General features: G+C 54.0%; 7 protein-coding genes across 7 annotated transcripts; 3 read left to right on the plus strand and 4 right to left on the minus strand.

Annotated features, from left to right (window-relative positions):
• The first annotated feature begins 2,063 nt into the window (after window positions 1-2,063).
• BDP81DRAFT_75811 (uncharacterized protein) lies at window positions 2,064-2,466 on the plus strand. The gene has a single exon (XM_060596245.1). The coding sequence runs from the start codon at window positions 2,108-2,110 to the stop codon at window positions 2,414-2,416; it is 309 nt and encodes a 102-aa protein (XP_060441661.1). The 5' UTR covers window positions 2,064-2,107; the 3' UTR covers window positions 2,417-2,466.
• BDP81DRAFT_380849 (major facilitator superfamily transporter) lies at window positions 2,099-4,837 on the minus strand. Its single transcript, XM_060586857.1, has 4 exons — window positions 4,329-4,837; window positions 4,079-4,275; window positions 3,617-4,030; window positions 2,099-3,554 (listed from the first exon to the last, which is right to left on the minus strand). Exons 1-4 carry the CDS (start codon window positions 4,384-4,386, stop codon window positions 2,517-2,519), a joined length of 1,707 nt encoding a protein of 568 aa, XP_060441662.1. The 5' UTR covers window positions 4,387-4,837; the 3' UTR covers window positions 2,099-2,516.
• Window positions 4,838-5,157: 320 nt separating this feature from the next.
• Window positions 5,158-5,971, minus strand: BDP81DRAFT_75842 (prefoldin subunit). Its single transcript, XM_060596246.1, has 4 exons — window positions 5,840-5,971; window positions 5,651-5,786; window positions 5,527-5,590; window positions 5,158-5,464 (listed from the first exon to the last, which is right to left on the minus strand). Exons 1-4 carry the CDS (start codon window positions 5,855-5,857, stop codon window positions 5,272-5,274), a joined length of 411 nt encoding a protein of 136 aa, XP_060441663.1. The 5' UTR covers window positions 5,858-5,971; the 3' UTR covers window positions 5,158-5,271.
• Window positions 5,972-6,204: 233 nt separating this feature from the next.
• On the plus strand, window positions 6,205-6,608 carry BDP81DRAFT_397454 (uncharacterized protein; the record flags this gene model as incomplete). The annotated part of the gene is made up of 4 exons (XM_060588325.1): window positions 6,205-6,300; window positions 6,351-6,370; window positions 6,435-6,516; window positions 6,582-6,608. 4 exons carry the CDS (start codon window positions 6,205-6,207, stop codon window positions 6,606-6,608), a joined length of 225 nt encoding a protein of 74 aa, XP_060441664.1.
• A 1,069-nt stretch (window positions 6,609-7,677) lies between these two features.
• On the plus strand, window positions 7,678-9,580 carry BDP81DRAFT_435188 (uncharacterized protein). Its single transcript, XM_060591027.1, has 4 exons — window positions 7,678-8,199; window positions 8,261-8,288; window positions 8,358-8,895; window positions 8,952-9,580. Exons 1-4 carry the CDS (start codon window positions 8,021-8,023, stop codon window positions 9,410-9,412), a joined length of 1,206 nt encoding a protein of 401 aa, XP_060441665.1. The 5' UTR covers window positions 7,678-8,020; the 3' UTR covers window positions 9,413-9,580.
• Window positions 9,581-11,934: 2,354 nt separating this feature from the next.
• Window positions 11,935-13,792, minus strand: BDP81DRAFT_327205 (FAD binding domain-containing protein; the record flags this gene model as incomplete). Its single annotated transcript, XM_060585123.1, has 3 exons — window positions 11,935-13,189; window positions 13,266-13,466; window positions 13,521-13,792. 3 exons carry the CDS (start codon window positions 13,790-13,792, stop codon window positions 11,935-11,937), a joined length of 1,728 nt encoding a protein of 575 aa, XP_060441666.1.
• Window positions 13,793-18,221: 4,429 nt separating this feature from the next.
• Window positions 18,222-18,883, minus strand: BDP81DRAFT_435194 (6-O-methylguanine DNA methyltransferase). Its single transcript, XM_060591028.1, has one exon. The coding sequence runs from the start codon at window positions 18,857-18,859 to the stop codon at window positions 18,407-18,409; it is 453 nt and encodes a 150-aa protein (XP_060441667.1). The 5' UTR covers window positions 18,860-18,883; the 3' UTR covers window positions 18,222-18,406.
• Window positions 18,884-18,930: the final 47 nt, after the last annotated feature.

Raw genomic sequence — 18,930 nt, forward strand, 5'->3', positions numbered from 1 at the left:
TTTTTGGGGGAGACGTGTGAATCGCACTGCTTGTCTTCTGCGTCGATTTGAAGCTACTCGGCTTCAAACAGGAGGTTCTTACACAAGTCTCGTTGCGTGCTCGGCACATGACTCTCGCACGGCGGGGGGTTGAAAGATTGCGACGGCTGACGTAAAAGGCAGCGATGTCAGATCGGAGCTAGGCAGGAGGTGAGATAGGGTAGCCAGGCCACCACAAATCAACTACTTCTGACCGAGGAGCCTAGGGGAGCTTTCCCATTGCTAGCCCAGAGTATTTAAGACCCGTTGGAATTCCCACCGTCAGTAATTTCCTCAAGAACAACAGCTGATTCCAGATTTCGCGTTGACAAGTGTCTCAGTGGGTGCTACATCTATTGAGTCGCATCCAAATCTACAAACATCGAAACCTGGTCCTATACGCAGGTGTTCTAGCCAACGTTCAGCCATGGCGGTTACGTATTGCTTGAGAATATGCGGACGACAGTGGTCGCGGGGTACGAGGTCAGGATGACGAGGTAGTGAGGATTAGGAAGCTGACCTTGGTACCTTGGGGATACCAAATTCTCAAAGGAAACGAAAGAGTACCTAACCCGGCCATCCGGCCATTTTAGTGGATGCTATAGATAGCGAGATTTATGGCATAATGCTTCTTTATATAAGGTACTTATAGCTAGAATGCGACAGCTCGTATGACCTGCCTAGGGTACCGAGCTAATCGCTTCGTTGGTAAAGGGACGTTCAACACGGGTATATAAAGCGACCTGACATGCTGGCTTTATTATGTTGAAAGCATAGTTGGACCAATTGGAAATAGCCTTCTTGCACGCTAGCATGCCGTGAGTCTTCAACTCGACGAGTAATGGAAGAAGCTGAAAGTTGGCTAGTAAAGCCAATATCTTAGAGGCCGGGTTCAAGCAGGTCTATCACTTATTTTCCAATACATGCCCTACATATCATAACCTTCCGTTACTATTGACTTAATATACGCTGCAGAATAATACAATAGGCAAGGCTGAGATTAAGTGGCAGTCTCTCTGGTATTTAACCCTGCTCAAGGGCTGCATCGAGCTTCTCCCTCTACGCCAATGCAGACCTCCAAAACGAGGACATGCTAACCAAATGGCTGTACAGACATGTCTTCAGCGGAGTGGCGACATACTTTCCATGAGATTCGCCAACGGGCAAAGAACTCTCTTTTATACCACCAGCCGCAAGACGAGCTACTTTAACATCCTCAAGAGACCGATCGGCCGCTAACGAGGGCTGCAAGTACGTCTGCTCGGCCTGCGTGGCTACTCTTCTCTTCTCTACAGATTCTTGGCGGACAGATCAATGTTTTTTCCAATGGGATGATGAGCCAGGCAATTTTGTCGGTGGCAGTTTGAAGGGCGATATCTTGGAGTTGAATGTAGAACAACACATACAGTATGAACCTTCACCGAGCGTTTCTTGGAAGAGATCCTGCTCATCAACAGTGTCAATGAGCAATGTGATTACTACTACCCAAAGTACCTGAAATTTAGCCAAGAAACTCAGGCTCTCGGTATAGAGGAAGACCCCTTGCGGCCAGTGGGCGTCAACGGCATGGGCTTGTGCGAAGTCCGCTTCTAAGCTATCAAGGTTCTAGAGGGAGCCGAAGAGAGAGAGATAGAGAGAGAGAGATAGAGAGAGAGAGAGAGAGGCGTCACTGCTTTATGTGCAAATCTAAGACAATTGACTAGGACGTTTGGGCGGATTGAGTCTCGCAGCCTCTATCTAGACTGTCATGAAACAACGCGCCCCCGGGAAGGCTCTTTCTACTTTAAACTACCAGCGAGTCTGCTCGAAGGACTTTCCGGCATCGCCGAGAGACCGACTCGGCTACGTGACGCTCTATAACTACTTCAAAATATGCAAGGAAAGCCTGTCAGGAAGTTCAGCCATCACGCCGCATCTCAGTGAGAGAAAGTGTCCAAAAGAATGTTGGAAAGCAACGGTGAAGGCAAGTTCGAGCCTCGGAGAAGCTAAATCGTTGCGTGAATTCCTCCATCTGACATGCTCTTATGTCCCACATACCATTACATCCCAACTATTACAGAACCTGCACCGGAAGCAGAAGTGACTGGGTATGGTGCAATTTGTATTATGTGTTATGGATTATTGCTTTTGGTTGATCAGCGTCAATGCTGTCTGTGTTCAGTGTCCATCTCACCCCGGGAAAGGGTTAGGCCATGTTGTGTCCATGCCTCATCGGACATGGTGTTCCTCCCCCAATCCCCTTCAACGCAAGATCTCCCGACCTTTGCTGAATAAAGACAACTTCTCGATAGAAATGGCCCTATCAGCCATTTTACCCAGAGAGTCTACCCCTCTACCACTGAGGGGATGTCATCGACAGTCCTCTTGCAATCACTCTCGTTATAGATGCCTCCGTTGATAGTGTTTCCCTCTCTCTCGGTAGATATTTCATCTCTGACTTTCGATAGACCAGCCCCGGGAGCATCCTCGTCGATTCATTCATTCGTGACACATACCACTCAAACCTCCTCTTTCCGGGCCCCAGGGCTATCCCTCAACCTGACCCTCCTCGCTTCTTCCCTCTGCTTCTGTTCCTCCACCTTTCTCTGCATCTCAACCTTCCTCTCCCTGAGCGCAATACAAAACCGTGAACCCGCTCGAATCTGCTCGCCCTTCCAGATAAAGATGAAGGGGATAATGCACATAATGGCACTAAAGCCACCAAGCAAGCTACAAGCACCAGCGATACCAAGCTTGTTAAACATACGCGTCGTCGCCAGCGGCAGCACAACAGCGAGCAGAGACCGACTCGTCGAGGCAGCCGCGTTGGCGCTGGCAGCAAAGATCTCGTAGGCGTCGGTGAGGTAGTTGAGCAGGGCGATGAAGATGAGCATGAACCCCATTCCGAACGGGATTCCCGCTAGCATGGGCGCGACGAAACTGACGTCCTCTCTGGAAGACCAGCCCAGCCAGAACAGGGAAATGAAGAAGAGCGGCCCCCCGACACAGGCGAGAGGGAGACGGCGGAACTCTTCGCGCTTCGCCCACGTGTGACCGCTTCGTTGGGCGCGGAGATGGCCCTGTTCCCAGCCGATGAAGATGGGCACCACCAGCAGGGCGCCGGCACCTATGGGGAGATAGGCTAGTCCAGCTGCACCGGGCGAGAGACCGTAGAGCTTCTGGAAGATGATGGGGAAGGCCTGGAAGGACATGTAGAAGATTGTGTAGACCAGGGCCAGGTAGGCGCACGTGCAGCTGACGATGGGCTCGAAGATGATCATGCGTACGGGGCGGGTTAGGACGACGGTGGCGATGTGCTTGAAGTCGGTGCTCTCCATCTCGCAGGGCGCAATGACGGCGGCCGAGGGGTCGAGTTTGCGGATCTTTTGTGCGCGTCGGAGGAGGAGGACGGGTGCGTAGGTCTCGGGAAGAAGAAGGATTGGGACGAGGGTTAGGCCGGCGTAGATGAGGGCGACCCAGAAGGACCAGCGCCAGCCTATTGTCGTGGAACAGAAGCCGGAGACGATTGGGGCGAAGAGGGGGCCAAAGGTGGTTGTCTATGAGGATTTAGCAAGGCTTCTTTGGTAGTAATCTTGGGAAGTCATTGGTGTTAACTTACGACCATGAAAGCTGCCATTGCGCGGCCGCGGGTCTCGGTGTCACCGTAGATATCTGCAAGGATACCGGCCACGATAGCGATTGGTGAGCTGGCGAAGACGCCAGTAAATAAGCGGAAGAAGAGAAATGCAGGCCAGTTGGGGGCGAGAGCACAAGCCATGGTCCAGATGGTGAACATGACAAAAGTTATGATTGTCAACATCCTTCGACCGAGATGCTCGCTGAGAGGTGCCCAGACTACAGGTCCGAAGACGTAGCCGATGAGGAAGACGGAGATGGGTAAGACTTGTTGTTGCTCGTTTGTAATGCCCCATTCGGCGGTGATGAAGGGGATGGCGTTGGATGGGAGGGCTGAGCCCATGGTGCTGTTGATGACTTGCATCATGGTTAGGCAAAGGATCAGGAGCTTTTTGGTCTGTAGCTGGTTAGTGACTGGATCTGCAAATGTGAGATCAGAACATACATGTGACCAGTTGTACGGGTTTTCTGGGTCACCATCATCCCAAGATATTATCGTCGGATCATCTTCGTCGCTTGATGAGTTGGGACCGACTATCTTCTTTTCGTCAAGGCCCTGCTCCTCGGCACGAGCCTCATATCTTTCACGGGCTTCACCTTCACCTCTCCTCCTCACCGTCTCTGATAAATAGGACCGGTTGCCTGTGGAACATTAGACATTGGTTACGAAGGATGTTAACCATGGGGATACCCACGCTGCAAGTACGGCAGACTATCTGTGACATCTTCCGCGGGTTCACTGTGGGCGGGCATGGCGAACTGTGAGCAGCGTACTGGCACACGCTGATATGTTTCTGTGTTGGGGCTCCATCTCAGAAGACACGAGGGGAGAGCAAAGTGTGGGAGGGAGGTGTGGGTGAGGGTGTTGGTCAAATACGGAAATGGATGATTAATGGCCCAAAGAATAATGGCCCAAAAATCACATTTGCCCGAAAATCGGTGACTGCATGCTGCATGTGGCCGATCACCCTTGTGGACCGAGCCGGTCTAGTCCTCGTTCCCACCATCTTTTCATAATTTAGCAACTGAGAAGCATTCCTGAGTGGCCGGGTGTAAGAGACAAGAGACGAAGTCTTATCCCCGTTCACGGCGGGATGAGGGGAGGGGGGAAACAGTAAACTAGACGAGGAGAAAGGGCGTGTCTCGCCATTGGTTTGTCATGGACTCATCGGAGCCGAACCGCAAGACCCACTTGGTTTTCGAGGGCCGCTTATCCGGCCGCGGCGCGGCGATGTGCTTTCCCGCCGCATCCCCGGTGCTGCCCTTGTGCCCCTTCACAAAGGTCATTTGGGTTTGCGATAGCGCCATCGACTGCCGCGGTTCGTCACGACTCATAGGGATAACGATGCCGTCACCGGTGAAAGACGCCACCGCTAGTGGAATGCGCCGCTGCGTCTCAGAATGGACCTAGGTATGCGTTGTCCAAAGACTGCACACCCACCGCGGGGAGCTTGAGACGGCCGAAAGCATCTAGGTACTCTTATCAGATCCCTTCTAGTCGCACCAACTTCCGCAGCACCGGAAAAACGTTGCTCCTCATTTTGGCAACGATGTTGACGGCAGTGTTCTGAGTGTCCATGACCTGAAGCGGCGCTGCGATATGGGACGACGTTGAAGTTTGTTCTTGATTGCATTTCTTCATGTCTCGAGGTTGATACTCTTTCCGAATCTGGCGTACAGCTCGACCTTGAGTTGGTTCATATCCTCCTTGATCGTTTCCAGCTTCGACTCCAAAGCCTCGACATCCTCCTCGATCTTGGTTGAAGCCTGCTCGAGCATTTCTATCGCTTGAGGCTGTGTTACGTGGAAGTAGGCGTCACCAATCTTGTATCTGTAGCCGATCGTCAGTATAATCTTTCGGTGCGTCATAGGGGTGTGTTCGTGGCAGCGTACGGTACTGTCTCGTCTTCGTCGGCGAGCTCCAATTCTGTGCTGAGATCGTCGAGCTCTTCCTTTTCTTTCTGCAAGGATATAAAATATTAGATGGTGTTGCTTTTCGGTTGGAAGGGGGTGCGACTAACGCTCTTGTTCTTGAGTTCCTCCTCAATCATGAGTTCGCGCTGGTGCAGACGACTGAACTTATTGATCTTGTCTTGGTCCTCCCTCCTAACCTCGACCTCGTCGCCGACGGACTCCTCGTCCGCTTTGGTAAGCTGTAAATATGGTGTCAGCATGAGAAACGAGCCGTCGAATGCAGAAATCGTACCATGCGCCTTGACAACATCTTGGTAGTGTGTGGTGCAACGTAATGCGTGGTGTTTGACGATGGTGTCGATGACAGCCTCAACACTGGAGCTCCCAAAAAGCTCAGAAGGAGGGTCACAGTGACGCCACACAGTGCGGAGGGGTCATGCACTGTCCCACTTTCGGGGGAGGTTCAATCAAGGTCTCTTCACCGCGGGAACTGCCGCTGGCGGCCTGGCCTGTGCCACCTAAACAAAACAAAAGCTCTCCCCCACACCGGAACGTCACACCGAGTCGCGACAGCTTGCACGCGACACCTCAATCCTGCAACTCCAGCCTCAACTACTTGGGTCATCACCGCCATACACCATTCTGCAACTACTCGCAATGGCACCCGGTCAGAAGGCGTACCCGCGCGGTACCGTCAAAAAAATCATCAAGGCTCACTCGAACTGCAACCTGAGCAAGAATGTGGACGTAATGGTTAGTCGCTTGCTGACGCGCCTTTGCACAACCCGCTGACCCGCCCTCAGATCTACCTCGACTATGTTCTGTTCATGCAGACGTAAGCTATGAAATTGAATCACAGTACATCCAGACGCTGACTTTCTTGATAGACTAGTCAAAGAGGCCGCCATTGAGTCGAAGAAGTCTGGCGAAAGAGGCATCACGGCCCGAAGTGTCAAGAAGGTGACCTCGGTACGTTGCACAATCACACCAACGGCAGAATTGATTGCATGGAAGGCTAACATCGGATTTTGCAGGATACTCTCACCAAGTTCCGAGGATGACGTTTCAACTCATCGATATCAGACCCCCAGAAGCTACTCGAGACTTACACAGGCCCATCTACTTCGCGACCCGAGGCCGTCAGTGCCATCAACTTGGCCGGATACGCCAGAATGCGATCCCGATGCTGTCACATGGTGACCATTAACAAAATAACATGCCGGGTATAGAAGGATTATGCAAAAGATGAAATCAAACCCGAGGTTTGGGCGTTGGCTTGCGACGGAACAGAGGCTCGCCTCATGGGGGGCCACCATCTTGTTCGTCGGGTCAGCACGCAATGGTTGGAGCAGCAGGGCGTGGGTATTCAGTGGCCCCTCCGTCTGAACAGCACCGGCCTGAGCCTCGTCAACGTTTGGATGACGACCATGACGCCCTGGTCGATGGCGACCTAGTGCGTCTCCATGGATTCGTTCATTACCATTAATGGGTGCGGGTGATGCTCGCGGCCTGAGTACTACGGGGGACTGGCGCATGCGTACAGATTACATCCGTAGATAGCCCCGAGAGAGAGCACCGGCTAGTCCCAGACAAGGCTGAAATGCCCTGTCTGGTACGTCATCCGAACAGGGAAGGCCAGGAGTTAAAGACACAGAAGAAGATGTTGTCGCGAGGTGTAGTACGATGAATCAAGACCTGCAACAACGCATTATACTTAGTACCTATCCGTAATCAGGTTGCTGGGACACTCAGGTAGACGAGAAAATTGCCAGATAGAACATGCCAATGATTGAAACCGAAACATGCAGTCTTGAAGACCTGAGGTGTCTCCAATGCTCCGTGGGGTCTTCGTCTTCCACCTCAGTACAAGTGAATGTACCTTTTCTTCTGACCAGTTCTAGAACCCCGGCGGGGGGGGGAGTGGAGGCAGGGGTTTTTAGGGGAAGGGAAGGGGAACCCAAGGGGAAAAGTAGCCTGGCGGCAGGGATGCTTCCGGCTCCTCAGCTCCTGGGAATCCACTCCCAGGCTGGATCACCGCCTGAACGCCTGAAAACCCCCCACCGAAAAGGTATCCCGGGGCCTCAGCTTCTCCCGGCCGACAATGTCTCCTCCACTGAGGTGCAGTCCGCCCCCCGAGCTGCCTGCCTGCCTGCCGTCTACGAGCTTGAGTGTCATCTTCCGCGAACCTCCAAATTTGATCCATCCAAAACCTGCACATCCACCTCTTCACAATAACTTCACCTCAACCTTTCTCCCCCATCACAACGCCTCTCCTCTGAGTATCCTTCTTCGATCCTAGGACCTTCCTTCCTACGATTGTACATCCCACCTTACCCTACTCTCGACGAGTTTGTTTACTTGCCTCTCACCTGCGCGCTCTCTGCCCGTAGCTGGCCACCACCATACCTGGAAAACCCCCATTCAAGCTCACGCGACCACGAACCTGTTGACTGCGCTCCTCCCAAGCTTCAACATGGCCGCCTCTCCCGTTCAGAACCCCGCGGTCCAAGCCGAATCCAAGTCAGCCAAGAAGAAGAAGGCCAAGGCCGCCGAGCGCACCGGGTCCCCTGCTCCTACTGCCTCTCCTGCTCCCGAGAAGGCTGACGCCTCCGACGAGTCCGGCGAGACTGCCTACATACGCGAGATCCAGAAGTAGGTGGAAATCAACGATTGGACCTTGTCCCATTGCTCGTGTGCTAATTACGCCCCGTAGGAACATTCGCAACACCAACAAGAAGCTTGTTCGTGCCTACCCTTTACCTTTACCCCTCTCTGTGGCAAGGTTCATCAGCTAACTTCCCACCTGCCAGACCAATGCCTCCAAGATCGACAACCTAATTGCCGAGAACGCTGGCAAGTCCCTTGACGACCTGGTCGCTGCTCGCATTATCAATGCCGACCAGAAGGCTCAGTACCTCAAGAAGCCTGCTCTGCAGGCCCAGATCTCCCAGTACGAGGAGCAGATGGCCCAGTACAAGAAGATCGACCAGGAGTACCGCACTCGTGCCGTTGCTGAGAAGGCAGAGCTGGAGAAGTCCTTTGCCGAGAAGCTGGAGAAGGAGAAGGCCGCTGCCGTCGCCGAGGTGAAGGCTCAGCAGGCTCAGCAGGATGGTGATTCTAGCAAGAGCATCAACAGCAAGCTTCTCACCCTGTCACAATTCCTTCGCCTTGCTGCCGCCCGCCGCTCCGAGGATGCTGACCAGAGCAACGAGGAGAACAAGGCTCTGGAGGGTGTCCTGCTCGCCATCTACACCGGTGACGATAGTGCTGTCACCACCATGCTCAAGCTGATTGACGGCGCCGAGGAGCAGACGTACAGCGTCAATGGCGAGCTGCTCGAGACGACCTGTAAGCTCTTTCCTCGCACCTCGATGATGAATTCCACACTGACCTTCTGTGCTTAGTCGGCCAAGTCAAGGCAGCTGCCAAAGCCTACAAGTCTCCTTACGATGAGCCCGCGCCCGCCGAGACCGAGACCGAGACCGCCGCGACCGAAGCCGTTACCGACCCGACCATTGCTAACGCTACCGTGAACGAGATCGAGGCTGGCGATGTTGCCATCACCAACGGCCAGACCGAGGAAGCGGCCACCGAGACCCCCACTAACGCCAACATCGGTAGTGGCGCCGGTAACGCCGCCGGCGAGAAGTGGGACCAGTCTGCCGATAACAGCATGTCGCTTTCTCAGGAATGGGTCTCTGTTCCCCGCGATCCTACAGAGACTGAGACTGGCGTCGAGGCTACCCCCGCTGCCGTTTCCAACACTCAGTCTTGGGCCGATGACCAGCCTGAGCATCAGGAGACCCAGCCCGAGGTATGTCTCTTGCGAGCTGTGATAATGGAACGAGAAACTGACTGTACTTAGACTCCTACCCCCGCTGCTGCCGACCCCAACGACGGCTTCCACCAGGTCCAGGGTCGCAACCGCGGCCGTGGCGATCGTGAGGGAGGCTACCGCGGCCGTGGCCGTGGTGAGTGGCGCGGCGGCCGTGGACACCGTGGTGACGGCCGTGGAAGGGGACGTGGCGGCGGCCAGCGCGGCGGCTCCATCTCCCAGCGTGGACCCCGCCGGACTGAAGAGTCATAGAGACGCTCTGTCCGACGGCGTTCTCTGGCCTCTCAGCGGTCATTGGGTAGGCTCAATTCCTACGCGGCGTCGCGCGTTACGCGACGGCGCATTACGACTGGGGCATGGCGGCGCCCTTCGCAACGTGATTTACTACAATGGCTTTGATAGGTGTCAAGGGCTGGTAAAGGAATGGATGGGTAAGGGATGTTGTTTAATGAACAATCAAGGCATTCGGTTCACCTATTCTGGTTTCTGGGCGGTTGGCATGGCTGGCGGTGTTGGGTTGCGTGGCTTACGCTTGTACAATACACAGCATGACTTTCGGGGCCGGTATACAAAAAACAAACATACGGAATGAGACGTTAATACCCAAAATGATGAGACCATGCGAGTGATGAGCAGAGTCAACATGAATCACTGTGAAATGGCAGTCTCACCCGGCTCAAGTCAAGGTTCAAGAGGAGGCAAACTGCGCAATTGCTCAAAGATTTATGAGGCCCTTTTCGTTTTGCCTTTGAGGCTTGACATACCACGGCCAGCCAATGGTGTAATGCTTCATACTCTGGCTCTCCTCGTGTAGACGCCAATCCAACCCAACATGAAGAACACTCGGGCCATTCGCTCAACTCGACCTACCTCATACTCTCCCAGTCCTCCTTCATTTTCGCAGAGAAGCTCAGTCACCGCAAGCCGATTGTAAGAGAGGATACCGACCATGTTAAGTTTTCTTGCCTATTGAAATAAAAGTAGGTATGCCTTATCTTAATGGGAATGGGCGTCTGTGCGAAGCTGATGAAGTCAATGGTGTCACAGTAATGATTCATTGCTTCACTCGATCGACAGTGCATTCTCTGAAGCTATTCATAATAACGATGAATGGTGAGAAATCGCCCTCGGGTAGGCGCTTTGGGCGAAATGATACAATCTTGACATATAGATGTATGAAGACCGAATACAAAGCGAAGCTAACAGAGTAGCATTTTTATTTACAAGAGCAAGGAAGGTGCTGTTGATTATGGCTTAAATATTTTCGACCTTGACGGTGTTAAAGATTCCAGGCGCCTGCCTGGGTATGATGCTATACATACTCCAAAGTCACAATAATTCTCAAGCAGTAACGCAGTCACAAAAAGCTGCTATGAGCTAACCCCTCTCCAGCAGATTTCTCAGCTAGTTACATGTTAGCCAATACTGACACTCATAGTTCTATCACTGGAATGATGCCTACCAATCTGACTTCAAAATTGACGGCGCATCAAGCCGTTCCGGCACGCGGGGCTTCTGAGATTGGTGGCAGACATGCTGGGACTCGTACGGCTCGAGGCAGCGGGTGCATAGGCGCCGGGTGAGAGATGCAGATAAGTTTGATTTGTAAGAAGAGGATGAGTTGCAGTTCATGTTTGGTGGATAGTATGGTGTTGCCTCGACGAGATGCGGTGCGTGGATAACAAATCCTTAAGATTGGATGAGAACTGCAGAAGGATTCCCGGGCTTCTTTTATTCCCCCCCCCCCCCCCCCCCCCCCCTGAATACCTGCCTTGCATGCACTTACATGGTGATCTCATGTAGAGCCGCTCCAGCCGATGCTACACACCCAGTTTGGTCTGTGATCGTCATGTCAGCAATTACAGGGCCCACGACGCCTTACAAGGCTGCTGGGATTCGGAGAGTCGAAGTGGAGGCCGCGATACTGTTAAGCATACCGACATTCTCACCCAGGCTCCAGGCAGAAACGGAGAGGGTGGAGTGCCGTTGCCTTGTCGTCCCCATCGATGCTTACTTGCGAGACGCGTATGAAGGGTCTTACTTACAGCTTACAAGGCGAACCGAAGGTGAACAGTGTCCCATTAGGATTGGTTGGGGGGGGGGGGTTGCTTATGCATCTCGGGTCTGACAGAGACAGGCGGGGGGGGGGGGGGGGGGAACAGGGGAGGGGATAGGCGAACCTCACGTAATCACGAGTGGGAAGAATCAGCCTCAATGATGGAGGGAGGTTTGACTAGGGGTTAGATGTTGGACATTTGTTGCTACGGATAGTAACGTTGACGTTGAAGCTCGGTTGTGTAGTGGGTGAGAGTGAGCTCGAGACTCTGCCAGCCCCATTCCGAGATCAGTGGAAATATCTCATGTATCGACTTTGGAAAGCACCACTGAATGCAGATCACAATATACTCTGGGAAACCGGTATTTAACCAGAAAGAGAGGTCACGTATACGGTGCCTCTATCTGTATTAGATGTATATGTACTCATCAAAAACCTTCACAAAACTCCTAGACGCTTGATTTCCAAATACCTCCTCATCAAAAAAAAAAGACAATCATGCACGACACATCCGGCCATCAGCAGCAACATCCCACGCATCGCTACCGACCGTCTTGAGCGCGTAAAACACACCCTGGGGATCCCACTTGGTCTTGATGGTCAGCAACTTGTCATAGTTGCCACCGAAGAACTTCTCCTTCCAATCGGGCATGTTGAAGTCGGCCTCGTTGACGTAGTTTCCAGACCCGGGCGTCGCGGCCTCAATGGGCGGGATAATCTCCTCCGTCATGGTCTTCTGGTCCGCCTTCATCTGCTCCCAGTCGGCCGGGTCGTTGCTCCAGGCCGTCGAGTACTGCACGTGGATGGCGGCGTTGCGGAAGTGCGGGTTCACGGCGTTGTCGACGCCCGCGGGCGCCGTGGCGTTGAGGGCCACGCCGGCGGAGAGGACGCCGTGGTTGTCTGCGCCGTAGCGGATGGCCGAGACGTAGGTTGCGCGGGCGGCGGTGTCGGTGAGGACGGAGCGGGGGACGAGGCGGGAGCCAAAGTTGTAGGACTCGACCTCGACGTGGCCGTAGGGGAGGGGGCCCATCCACTTGTCGTAGTGGTCGCGGTAGCTCGAGTAGTTTGTGGCGGCGGAGGAGTAGGGGATGGAGAGGTTGGCGAGGACGTCGAGGAAGGGCTGGAGGATGGTCTTTGCCTCCTCGGCCGTCTTGTTGTAGGCCGTGAGCGGGTTGATGGCGAAGACGTTGCTGCTGTAGAGGAAGACGACCATGGCGCCCTGGTCCGTCATGCCGGGGAGGAGGGAGTGGAAGGCGTCGAGCATCTGCCACCACTTGTCCTGGGTGGTGTACGAGGCCGCTGTCTGGAGGCCAACGCCGCCGATGGTGGCGTCAGGGTAGGCGCGGACGGTGACGGCGGTAACGACACCGAACGTGCCGGGACCGCCACCGCTGAGGGCCCAGAAGAGGTCCGCGTTCTCCGTGCGGGAGGCGGTGACGATCTTGCTGTCGGCTGTGACGACCTCGAACTCGAGCGCCTGATCGGCGGCCATACCAAAGTTTGTGGTGAGGGCCGAGTGGCCGCCGCCCTGGATGTAGCCTCCGGCAGGGCCGACGGTGGGACATTCGCCGCCGACGACGACGAGGCCGGAGGTCTTGCCGGCCTCGGTGAGTTCGTAGCCGAGAACGCCGGCGCCCATCTTGATTGCGGGGCCGGACCAGAGGTCGTCGGACCAAGTGGTCACGGTGATCTCCTTGAGCTTGTGGGTCCACGCCGCGAGGGCTCCGGCACCGGTTGAGCGGCCAAGATGGCTGTGTCGTGGGTCAGCGGGAATGCTTTGTGGGCGGGAGGGTGCTCCTAGTAGAAGGGTGTACGGTTTAGACTTACTCATGGCCTGTGTTGCGGACGAGGAAACGGATGTTGTTCTCCCGCGCAAAGTTGATGGCCTCGACAACATCTTGGGCAGATGTCACCTCAACAGCGTAGTTGACGTAGTTGCCGAGCAGGCACGGGAGTGTGCGGTCCGTGAAGGGGTCGCAGGACTGGTTGGCGAAGTAGCTCTGCATCACGGAGGAAGAGGAGGGGAAGCTGGGGGTTTGTTAGTTGAGGTTCTTCGCAACTTGGGACCAAAGATGAGCTTACTGAGTCTCGGGGAGAGTCCACGAGTCTTGCAGCGCTGTGCAGGCAGCCTCGTCGTAGTTGGGGTCGTGGCACACGGAACCAATGGGCACCGTGGCGATGAGCTTGCCGCTGACGGTGGTGTTGAGGGTATCCCAAACCGTCGTGGCGGGCCAGCTGGCGTCGCCGGGGAGGGAGCGGCACGTAGCATTCTCGGCGCGCTTGGGGAGAAGACCCGCGGCGGCGAAGGGCGCGGCGGCCAGGGTCGCCGTTGCGATGACGGCGGAGGACTTCATCTTGACAGGGCTGAGAACAAAAAAAGAGCGGAACGGAGGAAAGTCTTGGAGCCTTGAGGAGGGGGAAGGGGGGAAGAACCGACCCGAGAAGGGGATATTAAAGAGTGACTAGGCTGCAGGGAAGACTCCTGACGAGTTCATGAAGCGGGAGGGCCATGATGGAGAGTCTTTATATTGAGGAGAAAGCAAGCGGTTCGAGACTTGGGTACCGTGTAGAAAGCTGATCGATGACCAGGGATCTGTTTGCGGCGCGACGGCGAGCTTTCCTGGCCCTGCTAGTCGGGCTGTGTTGCCTGAGGCAAGGTGCTTGAACATGGTGCTTGAGGCATGGGGGCGGATAATGGATGTCAATCTCCCTTCTCGACTGGGTTGTGTGTGAGGAGGAGGAGGAGCGTGAATGTGTGTCGAGAGTCGAGAGTTCTCCTCCCACGACACGTCTAGGGCCGACTGCTAGGATTATCCCCCTTTGGGCAGCATGCTCCGGGATAGTGTGGTGGCTACGGGGTAGATGCGGAGCCCCCCTTCAGCCTTTGCTCTCTCTTTTTCCCTCTCTCTCTCTCTCTCTCGCACAGTCTCTCACACACATTCTCTCTCCTTGATTCCATGAGGCCTGAAGCGAGGCATGGACCAGGGCAGTTGAGTGCCATCCACACTCTACACTTGCTTCTCGTTCGCTCTTCTGCTTTGACCCGGGGATCGACACGAGGTTCTGTTGCGTAGGACAAGAAGAACTGGCATCCGTCCGGGATCCCTCCGAAGCCGAAGGAAGACGGGGGAGGCTTAGATCAAAATGTCAGAAGAGGGAAATGAGACGTGCGTAACCTGTCGTTCGATTGCGGCAGGCTTCTGGAAGGGTTTGTGGAAGAAAGTTGACGAGTATTGACTTTTGCATGAAATTCGAATCTCGCAAACTGCCGGGGTGCTGGTCAGAGCGGCTCGAATGGGACGAACAAACAGGATGACAGCACGAACTCCAGATGCTCTGTACTTCTCAACTCTGCTCCGTACGAACTCAGTATGAAAGCGAACTGAACGCGAACAAGTGCGAAGAACCTAATCAACGGGTCAACGTATCCATCCGTATGGACCCCCCCCCTCTGTTGGTGCTAGGTGGACTCGTGGAGTTTGCCTCGGCCCCGATCATCAATGTTCCCCTACTGGGCCAGTCGAGGTCCGATGGAGAACCCAAGAAGCCCCTGTATTTCCCCTGATCTGGATCCTTCGCGCCTGCAATCCGGGTCTCCATTCCCTTTTCGCGTGCTCTCTTCTGTTCCTGCAGCACAGGCCTGATGCTAGCTCCGTTGCTACCGTACGGATACATCACACCGCGAACAACTGGTCGATGGGGGCCGTCGCGTGTCCTTGGGCCTTTGGGGGAAGTTGGGATCAACGGGAAGGGCTGATGGGACCTATTTTTTCTGCCCTACGCTGACTGTATCAACGCCCGCTGAGTCGTATAATAAGTGACACGAGTGAAATTTCGGTGGTGTCTGTGTTGACTTGACTCGCTAGGTTGAGAAGCCGTCTATTTTGAGTTGAAAGAATAAAGCGTCAGCTAAGACATGCATACATAGCACCGCTTTCTGTGTGCCAGTGTGGGAGACTGACGGCATTCATCGATCAGGAAATCTCTTGTGTCTTTTCTTCTTCTTCCAATGGTTGGATGGACATGTTCCCTCTTTGGGCAAAGGGCAGACACACCATTTTCGAGAACCAACAACAACCGAGTTCCAACAGACTAAACAAGATCGAATCTGACGGAGCAGAAAACAATAGTTTGCCGCCTCTCCCGTAAGTGGCCACGCCACGCAAACACATGAGGTAACACACACACACACACACACACACACACGCAGAAGCGGCGTTACGACTTACTTCTAAACGCGGTTCCTCCGTGGCGTCCGCTCAATAGCATCGGCCACTAGCGCCGCCGTTGCGCTTCCCATCAGGAATTAGGTGCGGCGTTTGCAACCAATTCGAGTTTCTCAACGGTTCTCCCGCAAAGACCAAAGGTTAGATCTCTTAGCCAGACCGTTCCCAAGGGGGCCCGCGATGTCACTCACTAGCCTCGGAGGCGAAGGACGGAAAAGACGCAGAGGTAAGGGATATTTTGGTAGTCTGTGGCGACATCGAACCATGCGCCCATATAACTTCGGCGATATATTCAAAAAGTCTCTGTGTTAGGCCGTCGGATGCCAACGTCCAACATCCAACAGCCCCGCAAAGGCGATGGAGAGACTCTGAAAGAGGGGGAGTTGGGGGGGATCCAACCGCAACCCTATGCGAAGCAGCGAATCTCTTAGCTTCGGAAGAGTGCCGAACCTGGCATCTTCCCGCTGCGCCTCTGAGCGTTGCAGAAGAGCAGCGGCTCGTACCCAATTTTACTTCTCCTCTTCTCTTTTTATTTTTATTTTTATTTTTTTTGCGATTGTGTTTGTGTTTGCTTACGGAACAGAATTTGTGGTTTTTTTTTTTTTTGATACCAACACGTGCTGGTGCCAACGGGATGAGGGGCCGGGAGGCGAACCGGTGGATTCAGATGGGGATGTCTTCGCCGGGATCATCTCGGGGATCAAGTCTTCTTTCGAAGCTCGTGCGCAACGTTGGTTTGATGGAGTTTCTACCTTCTCTAGACTTACTAGGAAGGGGGAGGGGGGGGGGGAAGGGGGGCCTAGGAGGCTGACGCAACTTCTTACCATGTCTGCATGTGTATACATCCCGATGGTGGGGGCCATTTTTATCTACGGATACGTCCTATTCTCCTTTGGTGCTGTTTCTCTGTCTCCTTCGGGAAGGAAGATATGAGGCTCTGCCCATTGTCGTCGTCCGCTATCCGTATCTTGCAGCTATTGTCCGTGGCATGGTGGCCGTGGCGGCGTGGCCCGGGTCTATCGGTGTTTGCCAAGTCCTTAGACGATGTTGCACTGCAGATAATCCACAGATCCCGGAGAGGTCTGGTGGTGGCAATCATCTCTCACGTGGACAAATGTTCAGATTCCGAGATTCTGTTCACTGAATGCTACCTCGGGAAACACGCGGTCCACAACCGAGTAGGCTAGCTCGCCATCAGCTCCGGAGAGATACACAACGGCTGAGGCTTATCACGACGCTGCTGCTGGCTGCCGGCTGTCATTGTCAAGTTGAACAGGCAGACAGGGTCGGCCGCCGGCAGGGAGCTTGTCTTCGGCGACAAGACCCCAATTCAGATGGGTTTGCCGGTGGGTGAACCCTGGGAAACGTCTCAGGTACGTCTTCGCTGTCGGTGAATTGCCATGTCCGAATGGAAAACGATATGCCGGATTCTGGACTCAGTCTATATTTTCTCTTGCGGCATTAAACTTTTGCAAAGGAGGCGCAGAGTGGTTTGAGAGTCGGCCATAGACTTGGCGTGAGTTCTGTTGAAAATACGTTAAACCCCGTTGGCTACCTTACATCCAAGTGAGTTATCAAATGCCGGTTATGAGAGCTGCTTCTACGCACGCTTACATCTATACTTCAAGATAAGGAGTACAAAGAGTAGTGAACGATGGGAGCTTGGGGATTGGTTGTTGCCAAACGTGGTGCTATTCACCTTTGAGGAATACGCACTCCTTCCCTGAATCACTGAATACTCATGAATTTTCTTCCGCAGACCTCATGAGAAGTCTAGTGCCTTGCCATTCTAACAACAAATACCGGGCTGATGGCCGAAATGAGAATGTCGTCAAGTCGTGACTTGGGCTGTGATGGTCAGGTCTGCGTTCGAACCTCGGCTGGCCCCTGTTGTTTTTGCTTTTTTTTATTTTTTATTTTATTTTAACTTATATTAAGATTTTTCCAATTGAACTTCTGTTGTTGCATGATGTAGGTAACGTAGTATATTTTCATCAGTAGCTGGCTGAATGCCACTCACCAGGTGATCGTTTGCCCCATTCTTGTTGACCGCATCTATGAGCTACATGTAGCATTCGCTTGGCACTGTCGTGCTCGGCAAGTCCAATGCTACCCAAGGCAAGGTAAGGGGATTCTCGAGATCGTGACACACTTGGCGGCGGGTGCTTCTGGGACGCTACCTACCTTGACTTAGCTTGTATTACTTGCGGGGTTGAGTGAGACTCGAGGACTTGTGAGTTAGTCTACGACTCCCTCCAAATTACCCTTAGCCACATGCCCCCAAGTCCTTTCATGACAGGAGAGAAGAATTCAGCCAAGTACCTCGCTCTTCCTAGGCAGCAGTACCATCCTCACTGCACCATTCAACCCTTCCCGCCTGGATTCAGATCGACAAGAAGTCTTTCTGCTGGGAAGAACGGTCGCTTGCCTTCATATGCAAGGGGTATGAATTCGGGTATGTGTACGGATGCGTGCAGCTTGCGTGCCGTGCCGCTCATCGCCAAGGCCATTTACCGCAATCAATCCTTGGAAGTTTCCAACGATCTGGGAGGGACTTGCTTGCTGTGCAATGATTGATAACACATCTTGTCAAACCCCAGATGTAGAGACAGATATCCGGGGACCCATGGTCTTTCTACGAGAAGCAACTCATCACGGGCGGCCGTGGGATGTGAAGATTTCATGGTAATGTCGACTTGGAAACGTCAACGCTTGAACTTCATATTGTCTTCATTCTCGACTTCAAGAAAATGCCACAAATGGCGACCCAAGAACGCGCCCACTCGAATCAATCTTCACACCCTCTTTCCTCAAAAGCATCCTCTTCTCATCAAGCGTGATGCCCTCCCCATTCTTCGGCCACTTGCCCTTGAACCCACCCAATGCGCCGCCCGTAGCAACGACCCGGTGACACGGCACCTGCGGCGCGAACGGGTTCCGACGCAGCGCGTTGCCGACGGCCCTCGGCGATGACTTGAGATGAGCCGCTAGGATGCCGTACGTCGTGATCTGGCCCTTTGGTACCTGGCACAGCGCGGTCCATACTCGTTTCTCGTAGGCAGTGCGATTTGAGCGGGCGATGCGGTCTAGTTGTGTCTTCATGCCTTCGCCTTCGGGGATGGATATTGAGATGATATCGCGCGCGGCGGGCGTCTTCTTGGTGGAGGTGGTGGTGGTGGTGGATGTGGTTGTCATGGCGATGGTGTAAGTGAGAGCGGAGTGAGAGGGTATTGATAAAGATGTAGTGAGCTCTAGTGTTTGTATGT

Source organism: Colletotrichum phormii (assembly GCF_030913505.1).
Source record: "Colletotrichum phormii strain CBS 102054 chromosome Unknown BDP81scaffold_19, whole genome shotgun sequence".
Lineage (NCBI taxonomy): Eukaryota > Fungi > Ascomycota > Sordariomycetes > Glomerellales > Glomerellaceae > Colletotrichum > Colletotrichum phormii.